General features: G+C 38.8%; 1 protein-coding gene across 1 annotated transcript in view; it reads right to left on the bottom strand.

Moving 5' to 3' along the window:
• The window catches only part of Pdhx (pyruvate dehydrogenase complex component X), a 60921-nt gene that overhangs the window by 22736 nt on the left and 17008 nt on the right, over window positions 1-21177 (bottom strand). Inside the window, exons 2-3 of the mRNA XM_055599720.1 lie at window positions 15809-15889; window positions 4985-5085 (exon numbers count right to left, since the gene is read on the bottom strand). Of these exons, the coding sequence (XP_055455695.1) occupies window positions 4985-5085; window positions 15809-15889 (182 nt within the window). The remainder of the gene's footprint in view (window positions 1-4984; window positions 5086-15808; window positions 15890-21177) is intronic.

Below are 21177 nucleotides of genomic sequence, written 5' to 3'. Positions count from 1 at the left end.
TAGTTTCTATAATGGTTTCAGAATTTTAAGAGTTCATAGGGATATCCAAATTAGTCCTATCTACTAGAAATAATCTGAAGTAAAACTTTCTCAGTACATTTAGTCTCTGGAGGGAAAATGTCCCATAATACAAATCGAGCTAGTTAATGGTTTTGGTTAATTTTAAGGATAGGTTATGCCTTTGCCTATTACTTAAGTCTTTCCTGGGATATCTACTTAAAAACTTAGGAAATATCTCAGGAGCATCAGAGATACAGATCCTAGCTAAAGAAACAGTGTTTTTAGATAGTATCTGTCAATTGAAAATCTAAATGGATTTTTTTAAATTTAAGATAAAAATATTTTAAACATATCAGCAGCACAAGCTTGTTTTTAAAAGAATAATTGTAATTTGCTTACTAAAAATAAGTTTTCAGCAAACCTTGAATGACAATATTGCCTAGTTTTGGTAGTGGGAGACAATGCTGTTTCTTTAAGATTTCCTCTTATTTCCTCTCAACTACTAACGTTCATTACAGATTGGTTGAATGAATAATGCGACAGGCTGCAGGAAGTTCACCAATGTAACAATTACGATGAAAAGCTGACTTGTGGAACGGTATGACATTTCAAAATAACACTAATGTTGTTGTTTATTAGTATGTACACTACTCTTAAATATAAAACAAGGGTAATTCTATGGACTAGGAAGCTTTCCAAGCTTAGTACTTACCAGTGGAGAATAGGAACAAAGCATATAATGGACAAGGACAGAGGGCAGACTACCCTAAAACCGGACTATACAACAGAATTAAGAAGGGCATGGTCACTACAGTTTCATTTAAAGTCATAAAATCTTCAAGTGATTTTAAGACTTTCCTTACTTCCTTAATGCACTCAGAAATCTTTTCCAGGCATGCTAGCTTGGTGAAGATACTTACTTATATCACCTTTAGCAAACAGTCAAAGCGGGTGCAGATACAGTAACAGAGGCAGAGAAGCAACAGTCTGCAAAACCACACTTAGAAATGCTATATCCCCTCTCCAGGCTTGTAGCTCTAGCAAAATACCAGGAGTCTGAGTATAATAAACATCCAAGATTCTCCCATACAGTGTTTAACTCAACCAAAAACCTATACTGTTCTTATGCCGAAGTGTTTTAATAAAAAACAAAAACAAAGTATTTTTACTCTCTGCTCTATCACAGCTTACAAATGAGATACTGAATCTTGAGTCTGTTCACGTCAACTGTCTTCCCTCCCACGTGATAGCTCCCTGGGTTCCAACACTGGCTCTGCTACTACGGCGTAACACCTGGCTATGTGCACAAGAATGATTACTTCACCAAGCCAAGTGATCTGCCAAGTGAAAACAGCAACAGTCGCTATCACAGGCTTGTTAGCAGGGATAACGAAGTTCCAGACTTAAACAGTGCCTGTCACTCCACATAAACAGTAAAAGTTTAATTATAATTTCTGTGTTTGCCGTTAAGTTGCTAATTTAAAACAAATATATTCAACAAGGACCAATATTAGACTAAAGTACATTTGGTAAGGATTGGAAATGCATGGATAATAGGCCAGGATGTACTCAGGAATATAATAAGAGACAAACTGCCTCTGATCATATTTAAATAGAGGCTGAATTGCATCCCCCAGCCTAGGCTAGATCCCTAGTACCAGCTTGCTCTTTCTCTCTCTCTCTCTTTCTCTCTCTTTTACCAGAGAGGCTCCTGTAAACTGACGCTAAGTATTATAAGCTCACCTAGGCTTATTAGCAGAGTTAGAGGTACAGGGTTCGAGATTAAGATGTAAAGTGTCTATAGCAGGACTTCCAACTTGAAAGGTTATCTGAGCGCGTTCACTACACTGAAGACACTAATAAAACCAGCTGTGGTGACACACACTTACAACCCCAGCATTCCAGAGGTGGAAGCAGGAGGATTTGGAGATCAATTTCAGTTATTCACAGGGAGTTGGAGTGCAACCTGAGCTATGTGGGACCCACTGTCACTTAAAATACAACAGAAAGTAATCATAAGTGCTATCTTTTTTATTTTGGCCTTACAAAATAACCAGCACACTAGGCAATTACTTAAGCACTTTTATTCTCTAAAATTGAACTGACTACTGCAGTTCCCCCAGCAGTTAGTGCTGAGAAGTTGAGTCACAGAACTGACATACTGACATACTGTAAAACTATCCAGTTTTAAGTGGCTCTGACTCTTCAGTCTTACCTTCTTGGTTTATAAAGCACAGCGAACTTCAGCTAAAAGGGAAGCAATGTAAGAAGCATGACGAGGAAAGCAGATCAACCACAGCTAAAATGTAGACGGGAGACAGTAAGTCCAGGTATATTTGTCTGCCTTCCCGTGCCAGGCAAGGTTCTACGGATGCGTTCAATGCTCCTGACCACCTGTGAGGTAAATTAGTGTTTGTTCCAATCAACAGATGAGGAACCTGAGGCTCAAGGGTACAACATGGGATGCCACAGCTAGTATTTAAATGAATAGCTGGTCTAAGTCATGGACAGCGTGACTTAGATCAGCACCATGTCTGTAAGTGAAATTGCAACCGTCTGCTCAAGACTGCCGAGTGTCATCTCAGGCTGGTAGGATCTGAACAGAGGACATAACTGACTTAGTTTTAAATCATGCAGGGCACCAACCATATTTCCTCAAAACGCATTGCTCACCCACTTCAATATAAAAAGATTAGAACTGAGAATAGCCTCCATTTGATAGAATTTTCTCTGAGCTTTGAGAGGGTACTTTCATAATTAAAAATATCATGTTCTAAAAGACTAATTCAAGCTTACACAGGTTCAAATTTTAAGCATATGCTTTCAAACTAATATGCATCTATGGAGGTAACGGTGGGCAATTTAATGAGAAGTAAGAGGGGATAATATAACAAAGCTGAGCCGAGAAAATACACTCTTAGCAAAATGGCAATGTCATAGATTTAGAGAAACAGCTGACAGTGTAGACTATGAATAGTACTGAGAATAATTATTCAGTTCCTTTTAATATCCCGATGATTAAATCTTTTCTTAATTGTTTTACTATTCACAGAACTTCGTTTTAAGACAGGGTTTCATACAGCCCACCTAGTCTGGCTTCTAACATGCTATGTAGGCAACACTGCTTACAAAGATAAAATTGTACAAAAGAACACAGAAACATCTCAATGACCAAGGAATTGTATTACCAAGAGTGAACAAGACACAATTTGTAACCTTCTTAAAAATGTGAATTCCAACTAAATATTAATGCTTCAGTGATGATGGTTGCGGGATGCAGTTTTATAGAACCGTTATCTATTTAATGAATACAACTAAATACTTGACTGAGAATAAAAATATGTTGTGTATCTTCCTAGCAAATAACTTTCTTATGTTTACTAACATGAGGACTATTTAATAATGAAAAAGCAAAGGCACAGCTCTTGCTTAGATGGAGAGGAGATAGAAGGAAAGAAGACTAGAAATACCATCTTCGTGGCTTCTGTCCCCATTCTGCCTGGTAAAGCACACATCTACCGGCAGGAACACATTGCTTACTGTTCCCATTACTCAGAAAGCATTAGGATATGTAAAGTCACAAAGGCCTAAAATCTCTATACAATCGCTATATAATTCCTCCAGTGGGTAAATAACTGTCACTAAATCCATTTCTACTTCTTTTCAGAGCATTAGGACCAGAAGGACAGACACTACTGACCCACTGGAATGACTAGCTATTTGAAATGCATTACTGGGGAGTTAAGTGGAAAATACTCATGTGGAAGACTTGCACAGCCAAGCAATCCAGAGCTGTGACCAAGACCAGGCTGCCAAAAGCACACACAGGAAAACATAGCTGAGTTTGTGGCATATGGTGGTAATTCAAGCAATCTTTTTCTTTCGCAAAACAGTGTACAAATTATTAGGCAAACTACTTTTGGTATGAAATTTTCCAGCTATAAAGACAGAAAAAAATTTCCCTTCAAATCATATTTCCATCAAGTATATTGACTGTATGTTCATTAGTGTTTTTGAAGGGAGCTGCTGATAACATACATGACAAGAAATGGAAGTTGTGAATACCAGACTATTAAAAATAAAACATCAAGAGCTAGGAAAACAGACCACCAACAAGATCATTTTATAGTAGAAAGCACAAATGACAGAGAGAAGGTCTACATGGAACTAGAGTATAAAATCCTGAAGTACTGTGTGTGCACAGAACAGAGAAAGGCCCATATCTAGCCAGAATATAAAATCCCAAGTACTGTGTATGTGGACAGAACTGACAAGGGCAGGTGTAGTTATACCTAAGCTTCAGCTAGAGACAAGTGGGGGCTCAGACCCAAACACCCAGCCACAAGGGACAGCCATCAGAGGGGCAGCTTGCTTGTGCAATTCAAGTGGTAGAGGCCAAAATGAATACTCACTGCCCAGTCACAATCCACAACGACATGGAGCTAAAAGGGTCACCAAGAGCTGAGTGGCGCCAGCAGTGTCACTGATGGGCACGGCAGCACCACTAGAGTCCTGGAGTGCACATTTATGCACTCCCTCACTTAATCGTCCCCACTACTGCATGACTTAAATCATCCACATTATAAGGGAAAATGGTCAACAAAATGAATTTACTACTCATTACACGTCATGTAGAGCTGGCAGCAGTTTTCAGTTACTACCATCTTGGGTGTGACTGCGGGGCCTATAGTCTCAGCTGCCACCCTAACACCACACTATCTGCTCCAGGGAGAGCATGCTCGTTGGACTCTACAAGTGAGCCATGCCACAGCCCAACAGCCATGCTTTAACCCTACAAAGCTTTAAAATGGTTATGTTATTTGCTTTGTGTACTCGCAAATTCTGTCTTAAAGACACCATATACAAAACAAAACAAAAATCTAGGGGAAAAAGGCAATACTAGATTTTGGTACTATAGATAACAAGACACATAGGAGGGGCTTTATTCAAGGAGTTTACATGAAGAAAGACATCTACATCTTACCACTATTTTGGCCAAGATGCCATCGTCGCTTGCATCTAAGGTGACCACGGCTTTGTCTGTCTCAATTTCACATAATGAGTCTCCAGCACTCACAGCTTCACCTAAAAAATAAGATTGGGTTTGTTTTGTTGTTCTGTTTTTGAAATATTTAAAATTGCATTTTATTTATTACTTAGTGGTGTGTGTGTGTGTGTGTGTGTGTGTGTGTGTGTGTGTGTGTGTGTATACATGGCATGCACGCCACGGCTCATGTGTGGAAGTCAGAAGACAATTCCTGAGAGTTGGTTTTCTCTTTCAACCATATGGGTCCCATGGACTGAACTCGGGTCATCAAGGCTTGTAGGCAAGTATCTTAATGTGCTAAGCCGTCTTGACTGTCCTGTTCTGTTCTTTTAAATATGAAAATTAATACAAACATGTATACAGTATAAATAAATAACAAAATATTATGTGCTGTGGAAATACAGGTAGTTCTCAGTATTGTATTTGTACATGAATATGAATGTCTTATATCTTTCAAAAGCTATATAATGGCTATATATGCTATAATAATAATGATTACAAAGACTGACCAAATGTTATAAGTGAATTCATACTCACAGAGATAATAACAACAAATGCATTTAGTCTCAGTCCACGTATCTTTATTTTTTTGAAATGAAATGCTATATAGTCCAAGCTAGGCTTGAGTAGACAAGGACAGACTTGGATTCCTAATCCTTCTGCCTCTCAGGTCTCCCACACACACAATTTGACTATTCCATTAAGAGAGAAACTGTATCATTTCTAATACTTTTTGGTTAACACTTCAGGACAAATTCGGAAGCCCTGCTAGCATTCTACAGCATGAATGAATATAGCATAAACAGAAAGCGAAATACATCAGTGAAGCCAACAAAGACCATTTCTATGCAACAGAAAAGAAACTGAGAATGTAAGCAGGAGGCAACACTACAAATCTGGAGGTTTCTGCACGCAAGGGGTGGGGGGGATGCTGTGGGGCTGACAGAATGACCAATCAGGGCTTGCTGATAGACCACGGCTTTCCTCAGGAGGCAACAGATAACAAATGAGACAACTAAACATCTTTCAACCACATGAGCTGTGGCAAGCTACCCTCGCAGGCAAAACACGAACAAAACCCCACAGCGTGCGGAGAGTGGGCAGGAGGGAAGACATGGAACAACAACAACAAGCTGTCCACTCAAAACAAACCACAGAATGAGAGTCTCAAACACATTAAGAAACCTAATGTTATAAGAACAAAATACACAATAATTGGAACAGAAACTAAAATTTGGAAAAGCTATTACAGCAACTATTTTCAAATAAGCATTTTGAAGTAAAATAGCCATTATAAACACAAGATATCTTTAAAAATTACAGAAATGAAACAAAATGGCGTCAAGAAGAAAAGAAAAAAATATTAAATTGTGGAGAGAAAAAAACTCAAGCCACTGAACTAAGGCACCAATGAGACACAGCAAAAGCATGATAATGAAAACACTAGCAGCACTAACAGAAAAAAAATTAAAGAAGGAAAAAACAGGCCAGTGACAGCCTGAGGCATCTTCTTCTCAGGAGTTTCAGGGATAGTGGCTAGAGGGACCAGTGCAGAGCAGTTGTGAAGAGACCACCACTGAGGTGTTCCCAGTACTAGAGACAGGAGTCAGGATGAAGAACTCTGAATGGTTGTGCTAACTAAAATGGGTGCACAGAGGCGACCTGTGGCAGAGAGGGAGGCTCTGAGTTTCTACCCAAGTGCTGGTGACAAAGGGATGTGTGCACACAAACGTTAAACGAGCTTAATCTGATTAGAAATTCAGCAGGGAACAAGAGTATTAGATTGTAGAAACATGAATCCACATTTGATGACCAGAGAGACGGCACAAAACTGATAATAGGAAACACAATTTAAAAAGCTATCAGAGGAAAAGGAAGTTTACCTCATTGGAAAGACAGACTGAGCATACTTCAGCAGCTGCAAGAGTCAGAGGACAATGAAGTAACTTTCACAACACTGAAGAAAACATTGTCTGGAATCTAAGATGCAGCCAAACCATCAATTAAGAATGAACTGTGAAATATTTTTAGATATATAAAGTGTAGAACACTTTACTAATAGATTACTTTAAAGAGCTCTTACAAAATATAGTTTAAGAAAAGCAGACACAAACAGGATCGATGGACACAAGAAACCAGTTACCACTGAATATACTAACATGCTGGTAACGTGTCTCCCATTTAAAATGTAACATTTATAGTTTTAAAATGTGAAACAAAAAAATAAAAGATAACAGGCTAGATAAGAAGAAGGTGTAGTGAGTGCTAACTGGGCTTACAACTTAGGTACAGTTAGAAGAAAAACAAACGGAATTAACTCTAGATCCAACAAGCCAAATAGGGATTTAAAGATACAAATAAAATCTATAGCATTCAAAACTCAGGAAAAACAAAAAGCAACAAAGTGACTGTCTAATAGAACGTGGGCATACAAGAAGAAATAAAGAGAATAAAAACAGAAATGTCTAAAATTACAGAAATCAGCCTAGTGTATGAACACAATAAATATAAACAGATTAAATCCATCTATTATAAGCAGATTATCAAAATAAACACAAAATTAAAATCTTTGCAAATGTGGTTTATGAGAGAGCAAAAACAAAACTGAATGAAAAACACAGAGGCATAAAAATATGGGATATATAAACATACCTAGTCACACACAGTTTTCAGCTGTATGCAGCAGAGATATTAACCAGCTGATACAGTAAAAGAATATAAAAGGAAAGCCTAAAACATTAATAAACATGCCACGAAAGTTCAATGTATGGAAACTTCACTGTATACCAGAATGAAGAGCCAGGTCTTTTTACCTCAGTTATAGTAGCTCAGGACTACCAAATATTTTAATGAAGTAAATGTAGCTGTTGGATGGTAAATACTGAACACCTTGGTGCCTACCTCATTTATCCCCAGCAGGGTGCTCTGGCTAACACATATTTTACTGAAAACTGTTTGTGCACTGAGTATGCACAAAATGCAGTAGTGGGAAACAAGAGCGGGTTTGCTTGTTGGAACTTCTGACCTCAAGAAGCTCCCTCTACACCCCATAAAAAGAACTGGAAATTACAGCAAGTACGAAGTTGGAATGCTCGGGTAATATCAGGAGGGTTATCTAACTCCATTTCTAGAAGGGAAGAGACGCTTCTGAGAATAAGAAGACAGCTCCCTGAGCCTGAAAAGAGCAGTGGAAGTGAAAAGGGCAGTGAGCCAGGCAAAAGGCACACACCCAGAGCCCTAGGAAGAGATGAGGGCACTTCAGGCCACTGGCAAAGGTAACAAGGGAACATGTGAAGATTAGGCTGCAGAACAGCAGCACCAACTGAGACCTCTGTGTCAGCAGGGAGAGTGGCTGCTCCAGCCCTTCGTGTGCATCTTTTATCACAGATGCTATAGAAGAGGCAAAAAGGCTCTATTTCCAGTATAACCCCCACCCCAGTGTTCCTGTTGGAGCAATGGGAGAAGCTGCTAGGCTCGGCAACTTTTCAAATACTTCTTAGATACACAGATGGTATAGAAAAATAAGAAACTAATGCAGTATTATTTTTCATTCACATTTAAATTCCAACTACTTTTGAAGAACCATGTACAAATTTACTTCGCCCATGCAAGTTTCTGAGTAACTCAACTGACAGACTCCTGCTGTTTGCAAATTCCTCTGCTAACCTCAAAAGAATCACAAACTGCATCAGGAAATGCTTCACTGCTATTTCTCATAGCTACTAGTCACGAGCTTCTTCATAATAGAATTTATTTTGTGTGTGTGTGTGTGTTTTTTTTTTTTTTTTCCCACCCCAAGTCTCAGGCCAGTGCTCCCTACCTAACTTCAGATCAAAATGCTTTTGGGGGGAAATCTACAGTAACTTCAGAAATCCTTAGTTTCTCATAAGGAAAACACAAAATTGTTCTTTACATTTACTTGGTTATAACATTTGATTTGCAGCACATTTTTAACATCCGAAGACATTCTTTTTCTTCTTAAAGCCACATCTCTCTTTTGTCATATAACACACTGTGTCAGCAGTATTAGCATGCTGAGGCACCCAGAGCAGAGCAGAGCATAGGAAAACAAGTCAGTTGTTGAGTCACAGAGGAGCTTAAACAGAACTATTACAAAGAAGCACTAACTGTAATGGTCGTGAGACTGAAGCTCTATCGATAATCACTGTGGGTGCACACAGGACATCTGAGACTATGTAATGAGTTCCAAAGAGTCAAACCCACGACTCCATACTGATCAGCATTGAGTTGCTTGGAAGCGTAGTAACGACAAACATCTGCCAACCCCGGCTTTGCTTATCTATCCCAACCCCTGACACAAATCACAAATGATCTCCAGCAAGCTACTTATCTCTCCAACTTTCAGTAAGATTTTGAATGTGTAGGAAAAAAAAAAAAAAAGCCTATAAGTTTTGTTAAAACTTCACATACACCTTTAAATAACATTTTGCAACATTTTCTGTTAAAAATAAAGTTGCAGGCATATTTCTAGCAATAAACCATTAATAATGAAGAAGCAGCCTACCACCCTATGCCACAGTCTGTCATTTAAACAGATCATTCAGCAAACATTCACATACAAGACACACACTGGAAGGCACAAAGAAAGCATTGGCTACAACACAAGATTCAGCTCTGCCCAGGAGTTTATGTTCTAGTGGGTCATTCTGAGGCTCACGGGTGAGTCCTCAGCATCACATGGCTGGCTGCAGAAGATGGTAGCTCTTCTGCTATCTGCACCATCTCCTCCTGGTCCATGTAAGTGTTGGAGGTGGAGCGGGCCTGGAGCAAGAGTGCGGTCCCCAGGAGGGGCCAGAGGAGAGGCCAGCCCGGGAGCCGCTCCCCAGCACCGAAGCCAGCAGCATCTTCCTGGTCCGTTGTCCAGATGAGCAGCTGACGGAACTGAGGATGAGGTCCACAGATGCTTCCTCCTCTCTTAAACATGTCTTAAATAGTTAATGGCGATGTTTATTATATTAACAAACACAGTCCCTTGCCTCCTACAAGACAATTTTGTTCTACAGAAAAGGAAGACCAGGCATTTGTTTTAAAGATGGGTGTGAAGGACAGCCAACTGTTATCTGTAGAGCAAGTTAGTCAGATCTGTAGGAAGAGTAAGGACATGTGCTTTGCAATGCTCCAGTGAGTCATAGCAACCACCACGCGATGAAAGAAGACAATCAGAAAAGCCCATTTTCTCCTATGTTCTAGAAGAAACATTGAGAAACGATGAAAATTTAAAGATAGGACAATCAGGTTGAAGAGCTGAGGCTAAGACATCTGACAGCAGGTGACCTTGGGGCGAGAGAAATGCTCTACAACTGAATTAAGGTAGCAGTTACATCATGTATACCTTTATGGAACTGTGTGCTGAAAATTGATGTTTGTAACACTATGTAAGCTCAATAAAACCCTCAAAATAGTGATATACTGAACAAAGGTTGTTTGTGCAATTTACTTTTCAAATTTTTCCACTTTAGCATCACAAACACATGGCCATAAACAACAGATGCCAAGGCCTGTGCACAGTAGAATCTACTCTGATGACTCCAGTGGCACCTACTCAGGCCCTTCAGATACACTGGTTCTGAATTTTACACAGTAACACTACACAGGTTATAAATCATCATACAACCTATGCAAAAGTGGTGTGGCTCATTCACAGTTCTCAGTCACATGAGGTAAGGAAAGGCCTAAGGGCTGACTCTGAGGAGTCACATTCCCCACTCACTCTGCCTGTGCCATCCAGGCACTTACTACCTGGTCTTTACACCATTACCTCAGTCTGGTTTTGTTCTACAGAGCAGAAAACAGACTTTTACACAAAGAGGGAAACAAGAATCTTCTAAGATGCACTTGACTTTTGGTCAAGGAAAAATAAACTATAATCACTTTACATGGTTAATACTGAAACATGTCCTCAAATAGAAAACTGTCAATAAGGGTGGAATTACAGCTCACCTCATCTTTCAAGAGTCTGAAAATGTGGATACAGTCTATCATTTTCAAAGCACCTTCTCTAATTTTATGGTATTTTTTAATTCAATTGTTAGAGTGAAATTAAATATTATAATATCGAATACAAAACTACTATTCTGACTCACCTATTCAAAAGATGCAGCTAACATATGCTATTATCTTACTTTTCTGTAACTTAGAAAATGAAATGAAGGTCAGTTCTGCAAGAATTCCAAAGCTGAGCTGTAGCTTAGATTTCATTCCATTAAGTCACTCCAAGAGAGGACAGCCCAGCGGATAGACATGATGGATTCTAGGGCAGGAAAAACCTCGCTGCCCCCGACCCTCAGCTTCTACCATATATGTATTCACAGCAGCACTGTGCGCCATAACTGTAATTACAAAGCCTCATACTTTTAGGAACCCTTAAAGCTTATGAAGATTGCACCCTGCTCACAGGCTCTCAGATCATTATCTAGCCTTTCCCTGCAATTTCAACCTTCTTACATGTTTTATATTCTAAAATATAAATCATAGTCACTATACATCAATAAAGATCTCATTATCAAACAAAAACAGTGAATAAAAACCACCTGTCACAACATAAATTTGTTTTCAACACAAAATGAGTTAGCCAAACCATTATAGATGTATTGCACTCAGCATATTAGATCATAATGGCAACAATCTTTAAAGGGTTCATGAATTACCAAGAAACAAGGATTACGAATGGTCTCAATTACTTCCAATATATTACTAAATAATGCTCCCCTTCTCCCCCCAAGCTGGTTTAATACAGAATTTAAAGAGCAAACTACAGGGAAATAAGCTCCAGATGATTAAAATGTACCATTGCCTATCATATATGAAACAAGTGCATTGTTGGAAAAGCAGAGCAGATGGCTGAACCGCACGACTCCTGACTCTTGATCACGCTGTCCAGTCTACTGGGAGTACCTCACTTCACTGCCAGTGAGCTACAGTGCTCACATCTAACAGCCTGTAAATTCTCAAAGCGTGAAGAGACATAATCTTTTCAGATCACTATTTAGGGGTGCCAATACCCTACTTAAATGAATATGCAAACTGCCAAAGCTCTAAGTCATGAGGGGAAGAAAGCTAAAACAGACTCGCATGGATCATATTACTTATAAATGTGGAACCTTCTCAGCCACTGATAATTATTTTAGATGTCAGCACCCATACAGAGCCAGTCCTCAAGTGCTTCAGTGAAGCGCTGCTTTGCTTTAGATGACTCTAGAAAGCACTGCCAGCTGTTTCTCTGAATATGTTTTGTTTTCCATCTTCTCCTTTAGCCCTACTGGATGTGTCTCATTTTATTCTTCTCAGTCCCAACTTCTCTTTTAATCTTCTACTGCTTTTCGTTCTTGTGTGGCATGAAAACTGTTGTTCTGCAGTTCATAGATTTTCTGTTCAGTTATGTCTTATAACATCCTTACCTAACTGTCGACGATATTTTTTACTATTATGGGCAACTTTATGTCACTACAAGTTCCACTTGGTCTTTTCTCTGCCGGGTGTTTTTGCATAGTATGTCATGTTGTTGTTTTTAATTGCTTCTTTTATGTGTTTAGTAAGTTCAAATATTTAGTAATTCCAACCAGTGGCAGATCCTGGAAGTAGACGTCTAGCCTTGCTGCTGGCTATGGATACTGAGTTTCAACCCCTAGAGGACCGTTTCTGAGCACATTGTTAAGTTTGGAATTGATTTCTTAGCAAATAGGACTTGACCTTGGAATCCTGCATGGATTACAGGCTGTGTCCCACCAGGATGGCTTTAAAGGTATTAAAAGTTGAGGACCCTTTGCCTCAGCCAATGAGTTCTCACTCACAAAGTCCCAAGTACTGTAAATTTGAACTCCAAAGCCTAACAAAGGTAACCCCATGAGAGAAAAGTTTCAAGGGAATGGCATTATTACTCCACACAGATCGCCAGATCAACGATAACTGTGAGTTGTCACACAGCACTGAACTCTGCCTACACTGATGATTGACACTTCTACCACCAACCCACTCCTCGTGCTCAAACTTCCTATAACAAGCTGAACATCTTAGAAAGCTCTCAAGATCACCCACATCAAACTGGAATTTAACCATTGGTTCCCCTTTTCCTACCTCTTTACCAGCTCAAATCTCTGTCCCTTTTTCAGCAGTTCCAGATTCTTTCCATTTATTACTAGTTCCAAAACAAGTTAATTTCCTAGAATCCTCTGAAGTTTTCAATTACTACTAGTGTTCAGTATGACTGTGAATTCGGGGTTCAAATATACTTTATGTTCACTCAAACACTCTTCATCATCCTTACTGATCCTGAAACAACCCCATCTTTGGCTCCTCAAGTCTATAAAATGCCCTCTTAAGTACCTGATCACATCCTCGATTCCTGTGTTAGCAGGATATTCTAAGTTCACAGTTGCCCCACAGAGCTTCACTCACTTCAGTGGGAGCTGGGACTTGAGAGACTAAAGCATGGATGTTTTACAGTGGTGCTCATGGTCTCTGTTTCTACATATTTCCAGGAAAGGCCTTGAAAGTTACTTTCATGGGTTCTTTCTTTAATCTCTGCTATCATTCATCTGTTTTGTCTGTGACTCACACCAAAGTCCAGGTTGCCCAGCTCCACCAACTCAACTACACCTTTGATTTATTCTGTAAAATACATAGACGAGCCTGACATCAACACCACCTATCCAGCCATCACAATGTCATCACTCAACCTAACAGTTCAGGATTGTTTTTAGGCCTCCTTCAGCTAGAACCTATTAGGTATAATAGGCAAATTTATTGACATCTAAAATAACCTTATTAGCAACCAGATATATGATCAGGTTCACCTGTTTCAATTTGTCTCAATATTAGGGCTCTTTCACACTTTAATTTTGTTTTAAGATCATGCAAAACATGTATTTTTCCAAAGTCAGAGAGAAAAGCAAATCTATATTCAGAGACAGCTACCTTTTTGCCTGTCACCCCACTCTGTCCTCTCCATCACGGGCACTTACTTTTAAGTTTTTTCTCTTATCCTTTTCTGGGTGCTGATTCCAGGGCCCCTCACTTGCTAGGCAAGTGCTCTACTGCCGACTATACCACAGACCTTGGCTGCCAACGCCTGGGCACTGCCCTTGCTCTTTTTGATGGATCACACTATCCTTGATCCTGCCCTGCTTTTTTGCACAGACCATCACTCCACAACATTAAGAGGAGATACTGTTCACTTCTTTATAGTTATAGATGTGGTAAAAGTTAACAAAAACAGATTTTATCCTGACCAGCATCTGGGCTGTCTCCATTTCCTGCTACTATAAAAAGGGCTGCAACAAGTAGCCTCACACTGGTATGCTTTGTCTTATTTTTACCAGTGTAACATGAAGGCAAGTCTCTGCGGAAAGAGCTGCTAGGCCAAAGAGTACATATAATGTAATTTTTCTAGCAACTAAGATTGTTGGCATTTAGACTATTTTGCATTCCGAGTACTGAGAGCAAGCTCACCATTCCATCCATTGACCAGCTGGTCAAACTTCTGCATTTCTGTAAGTGATAGTATAACATGGTATTTCAGAAGCAATTGTTCACTTATTTTTTTTTAATCATTACATGGATTAAGCATCTTTTTTTGTGTATTAAAGAGCCACTTGGAGCCTTTTTTCTGTAACCTACCTGTTCATATACTGAATTTTTAAGAAATATTCATATTTTGTGATATAAGCTATAAATATTCTTCTTTCAGTTTGTCACTAGACTCAATTTGGTTTTCCATGTTTTCTGTTATACAAACACATAATAATAATAATAAACAGTTATTTTTATTACTTTGTTTTATGTGTATGAGTGTTTTGCCTGCATATATGCATGTGTAGCACTCATGTGCCTGGTGCCCATGGAGGCCAGAAAAAAAAAAAATGTTTGAGCCCCTAGAACTGGAGTTACAGACAGTTGTGAGCTATCATGTGGGTGTTGGAACCCAAACCTGGTATCCTAGAAGAATAGCCAGTGTCATAACTGCTAAACATTTTCTCAAGCCCTACAAAATTATTTTTTTTCATCCAATTTAATACTTTTCGCTTATAGATTCTGAGAGGCACAAAATTCCCCACACTGTTAGCTGTAGAGAAATCTAGCAAGCTTTTTCCTAGTACTTGTGACAAATGTTTTTATCTTTATATGGTATCTGACATTCACAATTTAGTCTTGGCACATACAAACTATGAATCTAATATTGTGTGTTTTTCAAATTCAAAACATCCATGAGTATTTATTGCCCCATTTTCTATTCAGTTCCACCAGTCTGTGTTTTGAAGCATCTATCACAGTTTTAGTTGTAGAAGCTTATAGTCCAGTAACTAGTAAACTATAGTCCTCCACTGTTTTTGCTGTTTCTTTTTTAGGAGTTTTCCTTATATTCTTACTTGTTTGTCCTTGCTAATGAAAGCACATCCCAACCTCCCTGGTTCCGGGAAAGCAAACAGACACATACAAGCACAATAAGGTTCCAAGTTAAGCATCATGACAATGATTTGGAAACCAAAAGCCACAAAAAGAACTAAATGTTGTAAGGGAAAGCCTTGAAAAGTTCACCATTTTCTGACAGTGAAAAGACATGGTTTACCCCAGCAAACTCTATTAGCCCAATATGGGAAGTTTTTATTTACACAAATTTACACCAACCAGCAAAGAAAGATATCTGCATCCTTTATATTATGAATTATGTAAAATACATGATGCAATGGGAACAAAACAATCAAATAAGCAAGCAAGGAAGACGTCAGGAACACAGTTGCTCACCTTCCTTTTTCAGCCATTTCACAATGTTCCCTTGTTCCATTGTAGGAGACAGAGATGGCATTAGGATCTTAATAGGATCCGCTGCAATTGAAAAAGAAACGATTAACCAAACATACACACAAAAATACTACACACACACACACACACACACACACACACACACACACAAGATGTACCTATTGAAAGAGCACACATTGAAGTGTACTGCAACTATGAAAAAACAAAACTTTAATAAATACTTAAATATTTAGAATATTTTCAGCTCCTTTTTCATGACCAAAAGACATGACACAAAATCAAAACAGGGTTCTAATGTCCTACAGCAAGATATTCGAGATCAGACATTAAGAACCTGGTTGCTTTAGTTGCTTCTAATCCTATGCTATTCAATCTACAACTGTTCTTGAAAGTAGGAATGAACAGGAGCATCAGCCAAGAGTTACTGAGGACAACCTAGGACCCCTTGTCCCATGATACATCTCAATGGAGCAGTTGGAAAATGGATCTCCTTAGAAAACTAAAGGAGACACTTATACCACCCAGGACTTTCCCAAGAGTCTTCACTGCTTATGTGACTTTTAAGTTATTCCAGCAAATACCATAGCATCAAATGCCATCCCAGAAGGCTTCCACAGATGTCTTCTGTCCAGATGAACTCTGAAAAGACTGCAGCACAGGCCACACATTCTAAACATGAAGAGGATAGACTACAGTTTCCTTTTCTCTGTTAATGTTATAGGGTTAAAAGCAAGAGGATTTGAATGAATGAATGAATGTTATAGTTTCAAATGGAGAATGCCTATGGCTTCATTGTAAAGCATTTTAAGTCCTTACAAATGTACATAGCCAGGAAACCTTCTGTCTGTGCTCCATTCCTCTCTAAGAGACTGGGGAAAGCATAAGGAACCATGTCCTCATTTTTTTTTTTTTTAAATAATTTTCTGTCTGTAAAAATTGTGTGTTTTCTCCCAGGTCTTCCATGGGCTGGGTGTTAATCTACCTTCAAAGGCAGGTCCACAAGTACATAGCTTTCTATTCTAATCACTGGAGCTCTGTAGGCTTGAGGCAGCAATTTTTACACACAACCTCCTGCCTGAAACCAAAATGCCCAAATACAGGGCTGTACTAGGAAGTCCAACCACAGATGGCCTCAAATATTAAGACATTCCCTATTCCAACAAAGCCATCAGTGTTTAGACTCTACCTACTCATCTAATCTCCAAAATTCACCTGACTTTCAACAGGCATCAGTCTTAAAAGGCTGGAAAAGTAGAGTAGTCACTCATAAAAGCCCAATGATGAGTCTAAACCACATTTCCTATCAAAATCCCCATTTTCAATGAGAAGACTGCAGCTCATAGTGCGAGATTTCGGTCTCCCTGCCTAACTCAGGGCTTCTACCTACTATGGTAAGGTACGTTGCCCCTTAATACCTCTTAAAGCAAATCATCATTTAACCACTGGTTATTGGCAGCCAAGACCACAGCAAAGCAGACATATTATCTCCAGCATTCTTCCTAAGTCTAATAAAATAACTAATAATCCTTTACCTTGAACATACAGAACTATAGTATTAAAAAAAAAAAAGCACTTTCACAAATGATGATGAGTATTTCAAATGCAGTAGGAAGCAGCTAATTTCAATTATATGAGAAAGAGAGGATGGATATATATGGCTGGAGAGCTAGCTTAGTGGTTAAGAGCTCCTGCTGCTCTTCCAGAGGACCTTAGTCCAAGTACCAGAACCCACATGACATCTTATAACCATCTGTAACTCTAGTTCTAGGGTATTTGATGATCTCCTCTGGCCTCTGTGGCTCCAGGCATACATGTGGTAAACAGACATACATGCAGTTAGAACTCCCATACACAGAAAATAAAACAATAAAGAAAAAATTAATCTAAAAAATGAGGGAAAATATTCAATGGGTCTCCTAACTCCCAATTTATTATTAAAGCATAGTTATTGGTAAGAGACCAGGAGCACATGCCATTCAATTTTTGTCTACTTTGGCTTTAACTAACTATCACCAATAATTTCATTTAATTTCCAAGTGAACTCTAGTTGAGATACAAATCACAACTACAAAACAACTCTAAAATGTCTTTTTCTTAATAAAACAAATATTTATGCACTAAAAGCAGCATATCAGGATTCTAGATAGGTAGAAACAATGCAAAGGCCTATGTTCCACCTCAAAACACGGTTATCTATTAGGGGACCATCAAAACCGCAAGTCCACTAGGAAGTAGGAGTGTAGAGTATACATAGAGAAAATTCTCTCTTTCTCTCTCCCTCACAATCCATTGAGAAAGGACACACACACGTGTGTGTGTGAATGCAAACCTATTGAAGTAATGCAAGTATAATTCCAAATTGTAATGATTATACACTTGCAGTTATGAAAAATTTCAGCAAGTGAGCAATACTTAATACATGAAACACATTTGAAGTAATAAAATGAGTTTTTAAATCTCTGCTTATGTTGGATGTTGATTACCCTTTTCACAGCTTCCTAAACAAACAAAAGAATGTTTATCAAATTCAACTCTAACCATCTCTTTTTTAAACTCACAGGGACAATTATACTTGGAAAAATAAAAAGGCAAAAACACCCTTACTTCTAAATAGCGTCATGGTAAGAAGTAAGCCTCTTTCTAAAAAGCATAGCTTTTAAAAAAGTCTTACTACACTGCTCTTTTTAAAAAGCTCAAGCCTGGCATAATGGGAAAGAATATGTCATGATCATACATATATTAATCTGCCAAACAGAATTCTACTTCAGAGAGGTGAAATAAAAGGACACAGTGCTCCCACAATCATATCCCAATTTATGACAAATATTAAATCACTTCTCTCAAAACAGAGACTCTCCAATATTTTTACTCTTGGCTCAGATGCCATCATACGACTCATTATTTATCTCCTATAATAATCTCTCACCCAAGAGATCTTCACATTTCCATTACTCCTGACATTAAAGACTACATCATGAAATGTCTGTATTTATTAAGCATTATTTTCCAAAGTACAACATCAAGAACTCCAAAATTTTTATTTTAAAAGTAAAAAAAGAAATCATAACCATTCTTCACACAGTCACCCTTTATGAGTGAACTGGAATTGCTTTCCTGAATGATGACAATAAAATGTAAAAATCCTACAGTAGATCACTCTCCTTACTCTCCTTGAAGGTAACAAAAACCAAACAAAGATGTTTTAGATGTTGCCATTATTCAGTGCTGTGTCTTGACTGATTATGCTGGCTTCTTACAGAGAGTAAAATGTGTCATATATGCTGATTACTCCACAGACCTTCTTGCTAGAAATGCCATTTCAAACCATGAGCATTCGTTTATTAACAAGGGTGCGTGTTTTATCCTAACAGATCATCTTTAAATTGGAACATTATATACTTCTTTCCCAAACGTGTGTGTGTGTGTGTGTGTGTGTGTGTGTCTTCTTTTTTCCTAATGGGGAAAGTAACTCTATAATCATAAACTAGGCTTTAGGTACCAGGCCTACATAGAACTATTATTTGCCCTTTCTGACTGCTATTAACACTATGAAAATGGTACATGCTTCTTTAGCTCCCTGGATGGGATCAGGCTTCACCTATGCTATACTGGATGAAGTTGCACCTATGCGATTTAATTTTCATTAGGATTATTTATGGCCTCCCTCTTCATTCCAATAAGCAGCACTTTCCACTACTCCTGCCAAACTGAGAAGGCTGTGAAATGTGCACCAACTATTTCCTACTAATACCGACTTGCCTAACTATCAGCAAGAACAGAGGAAATATGAGAATAAAAGAAGTCAGGTTTCTGCTCAACTGGTTATACAAGGTTATTTAAAATAATACTTGAACAAATTTAATATTTTGCTAGAATTTAATGGTTCACTGCTTGTTCCTTTTTATTAACCAGTTAGATTATTTCTGAGTGGTTGGCAAGTGAGGCAAAATACAGAAGTTATAAATCATTAAAAATGTTAAGACTACTGTGTTATATGTTTCTAGTATTTTATTTTGAAACACTAACTTTTAAAAGTAAATGTCTCACAAACCATTAAACTAATTTACTGTCTTTCTGTTTCATAAGAACAAGTGCTTTTTTCTCATAAGAAATGACAACATCTTGGAATGCTGTTGTCTGATGTACAATAGAAGCTGTAAGAACTGAAGTAACTTTAGTTCTTCAAATCTGTTAATTCTCCTACAGCAAAATTCTGACTTTTAAACGTTTTAAAATAATCTCAGTGTAATTTATTTTCTCAAATGTATATTTTTGTCTTGGCAATGAAACTACTAGTTCAGCAAAGCCAATTATAGCGATGATTTCAATTAATAATATACAGGAATTCTGAAAGGTCACTGGATGACAGAAATTATAATAAAGAAACTCTTCAAATACAAATGCAGGCTTTCGCCTCAGACGCTAGCGGTAGCTGGCAGGCAGTTGTACGTGCTCTGGAGCCTTCAGTGCCCGCCGCTGCCGACGACCTCGCGTGGGTGCCCCGAGGCTCTTCCGAGCTGCTCGCCCTCCACACACGCCGCCGTCGTAATCCACCATCATGGTGAAGCTCGCAAAGGCCAGCAAAACCCACAGTGAGTCCAAGAAAATGGCTCCTCCCCCAAAGGAGGTGGAAGAAGATAGTGAAGACGAAGAGATGTCAGAAGATGAAGAAGATGACAGCAGTGAAGAAGTTGTCATCCCTCAGAAAAAAGGCAAGAAGGCTACTACAACTCCAGCTAAGAAGGTGGTCGTTTCACAAACAAAAAAGGTTGCAGTTACCACCCCAGCTAAGAAAGCAAATGTTACCCCAGGCAAAAAGGCAGCAGCCACACCAGCTAAGAAGGCAGTTACACCAGCCAAAGTAGTTGTAACACCTGGTAAGAAGGGAGCCACGCAAGCAAAAGCATTGGTAGCAACATCTGGTAAGAAGGGAGCTGTCATGCCAGCCAAGGGAGCTAAGAATGGTAAGAATGCCAAAAAGGAAGACAGTGATGAAGAGGAAGAGGATGTGAGGAAGAGGATGAAGATGATGAGGAGGAAGAGGAAGAAGATGAGGAGGAGGAAGAGGAGGATGATTTTGAGCCACCAGTAGTAGTAAAAGGAGCAAAACCAGCAAAAGCAGCTGCTGCTCCTGCCTCAGAAGATGAGGAAGAGGATGATGAGGAAGAGGATGATGAAGAGGAAGATGACTCAGAAGAAGTTATGGAGACCACACCAGCCAAAGGAAAAAGCTCCTCCTGCAAAAAAAAAGTTGTTCCTGTGAAAGCCAAGAATGTGGCTGAGGAGGATGAGGATGAAGAAGAAGAGGATGAAGATGAGGAGGACAATGAAAAAGAAGAGGAGGAGGAGGA

Source organism: Psammomys obesus, unplaced genomic scaffold (assembly GCF_907164565.1).
Source record: "Psammomys obesus unplaced genomic scaffold, mPsaObe1.curated_primary_1811, whole genome shotgun sequence".
In the NCBI taxonomy this organism is placed as follows: Eukaryota; Metazoa; Chordata; class Mammalia; order Rodentia; family Muridae; genus Psammomys; species Psammomys obesus.
This window is presented reverse-complemented; position numbering and strand designations above follow the sequence as displayed.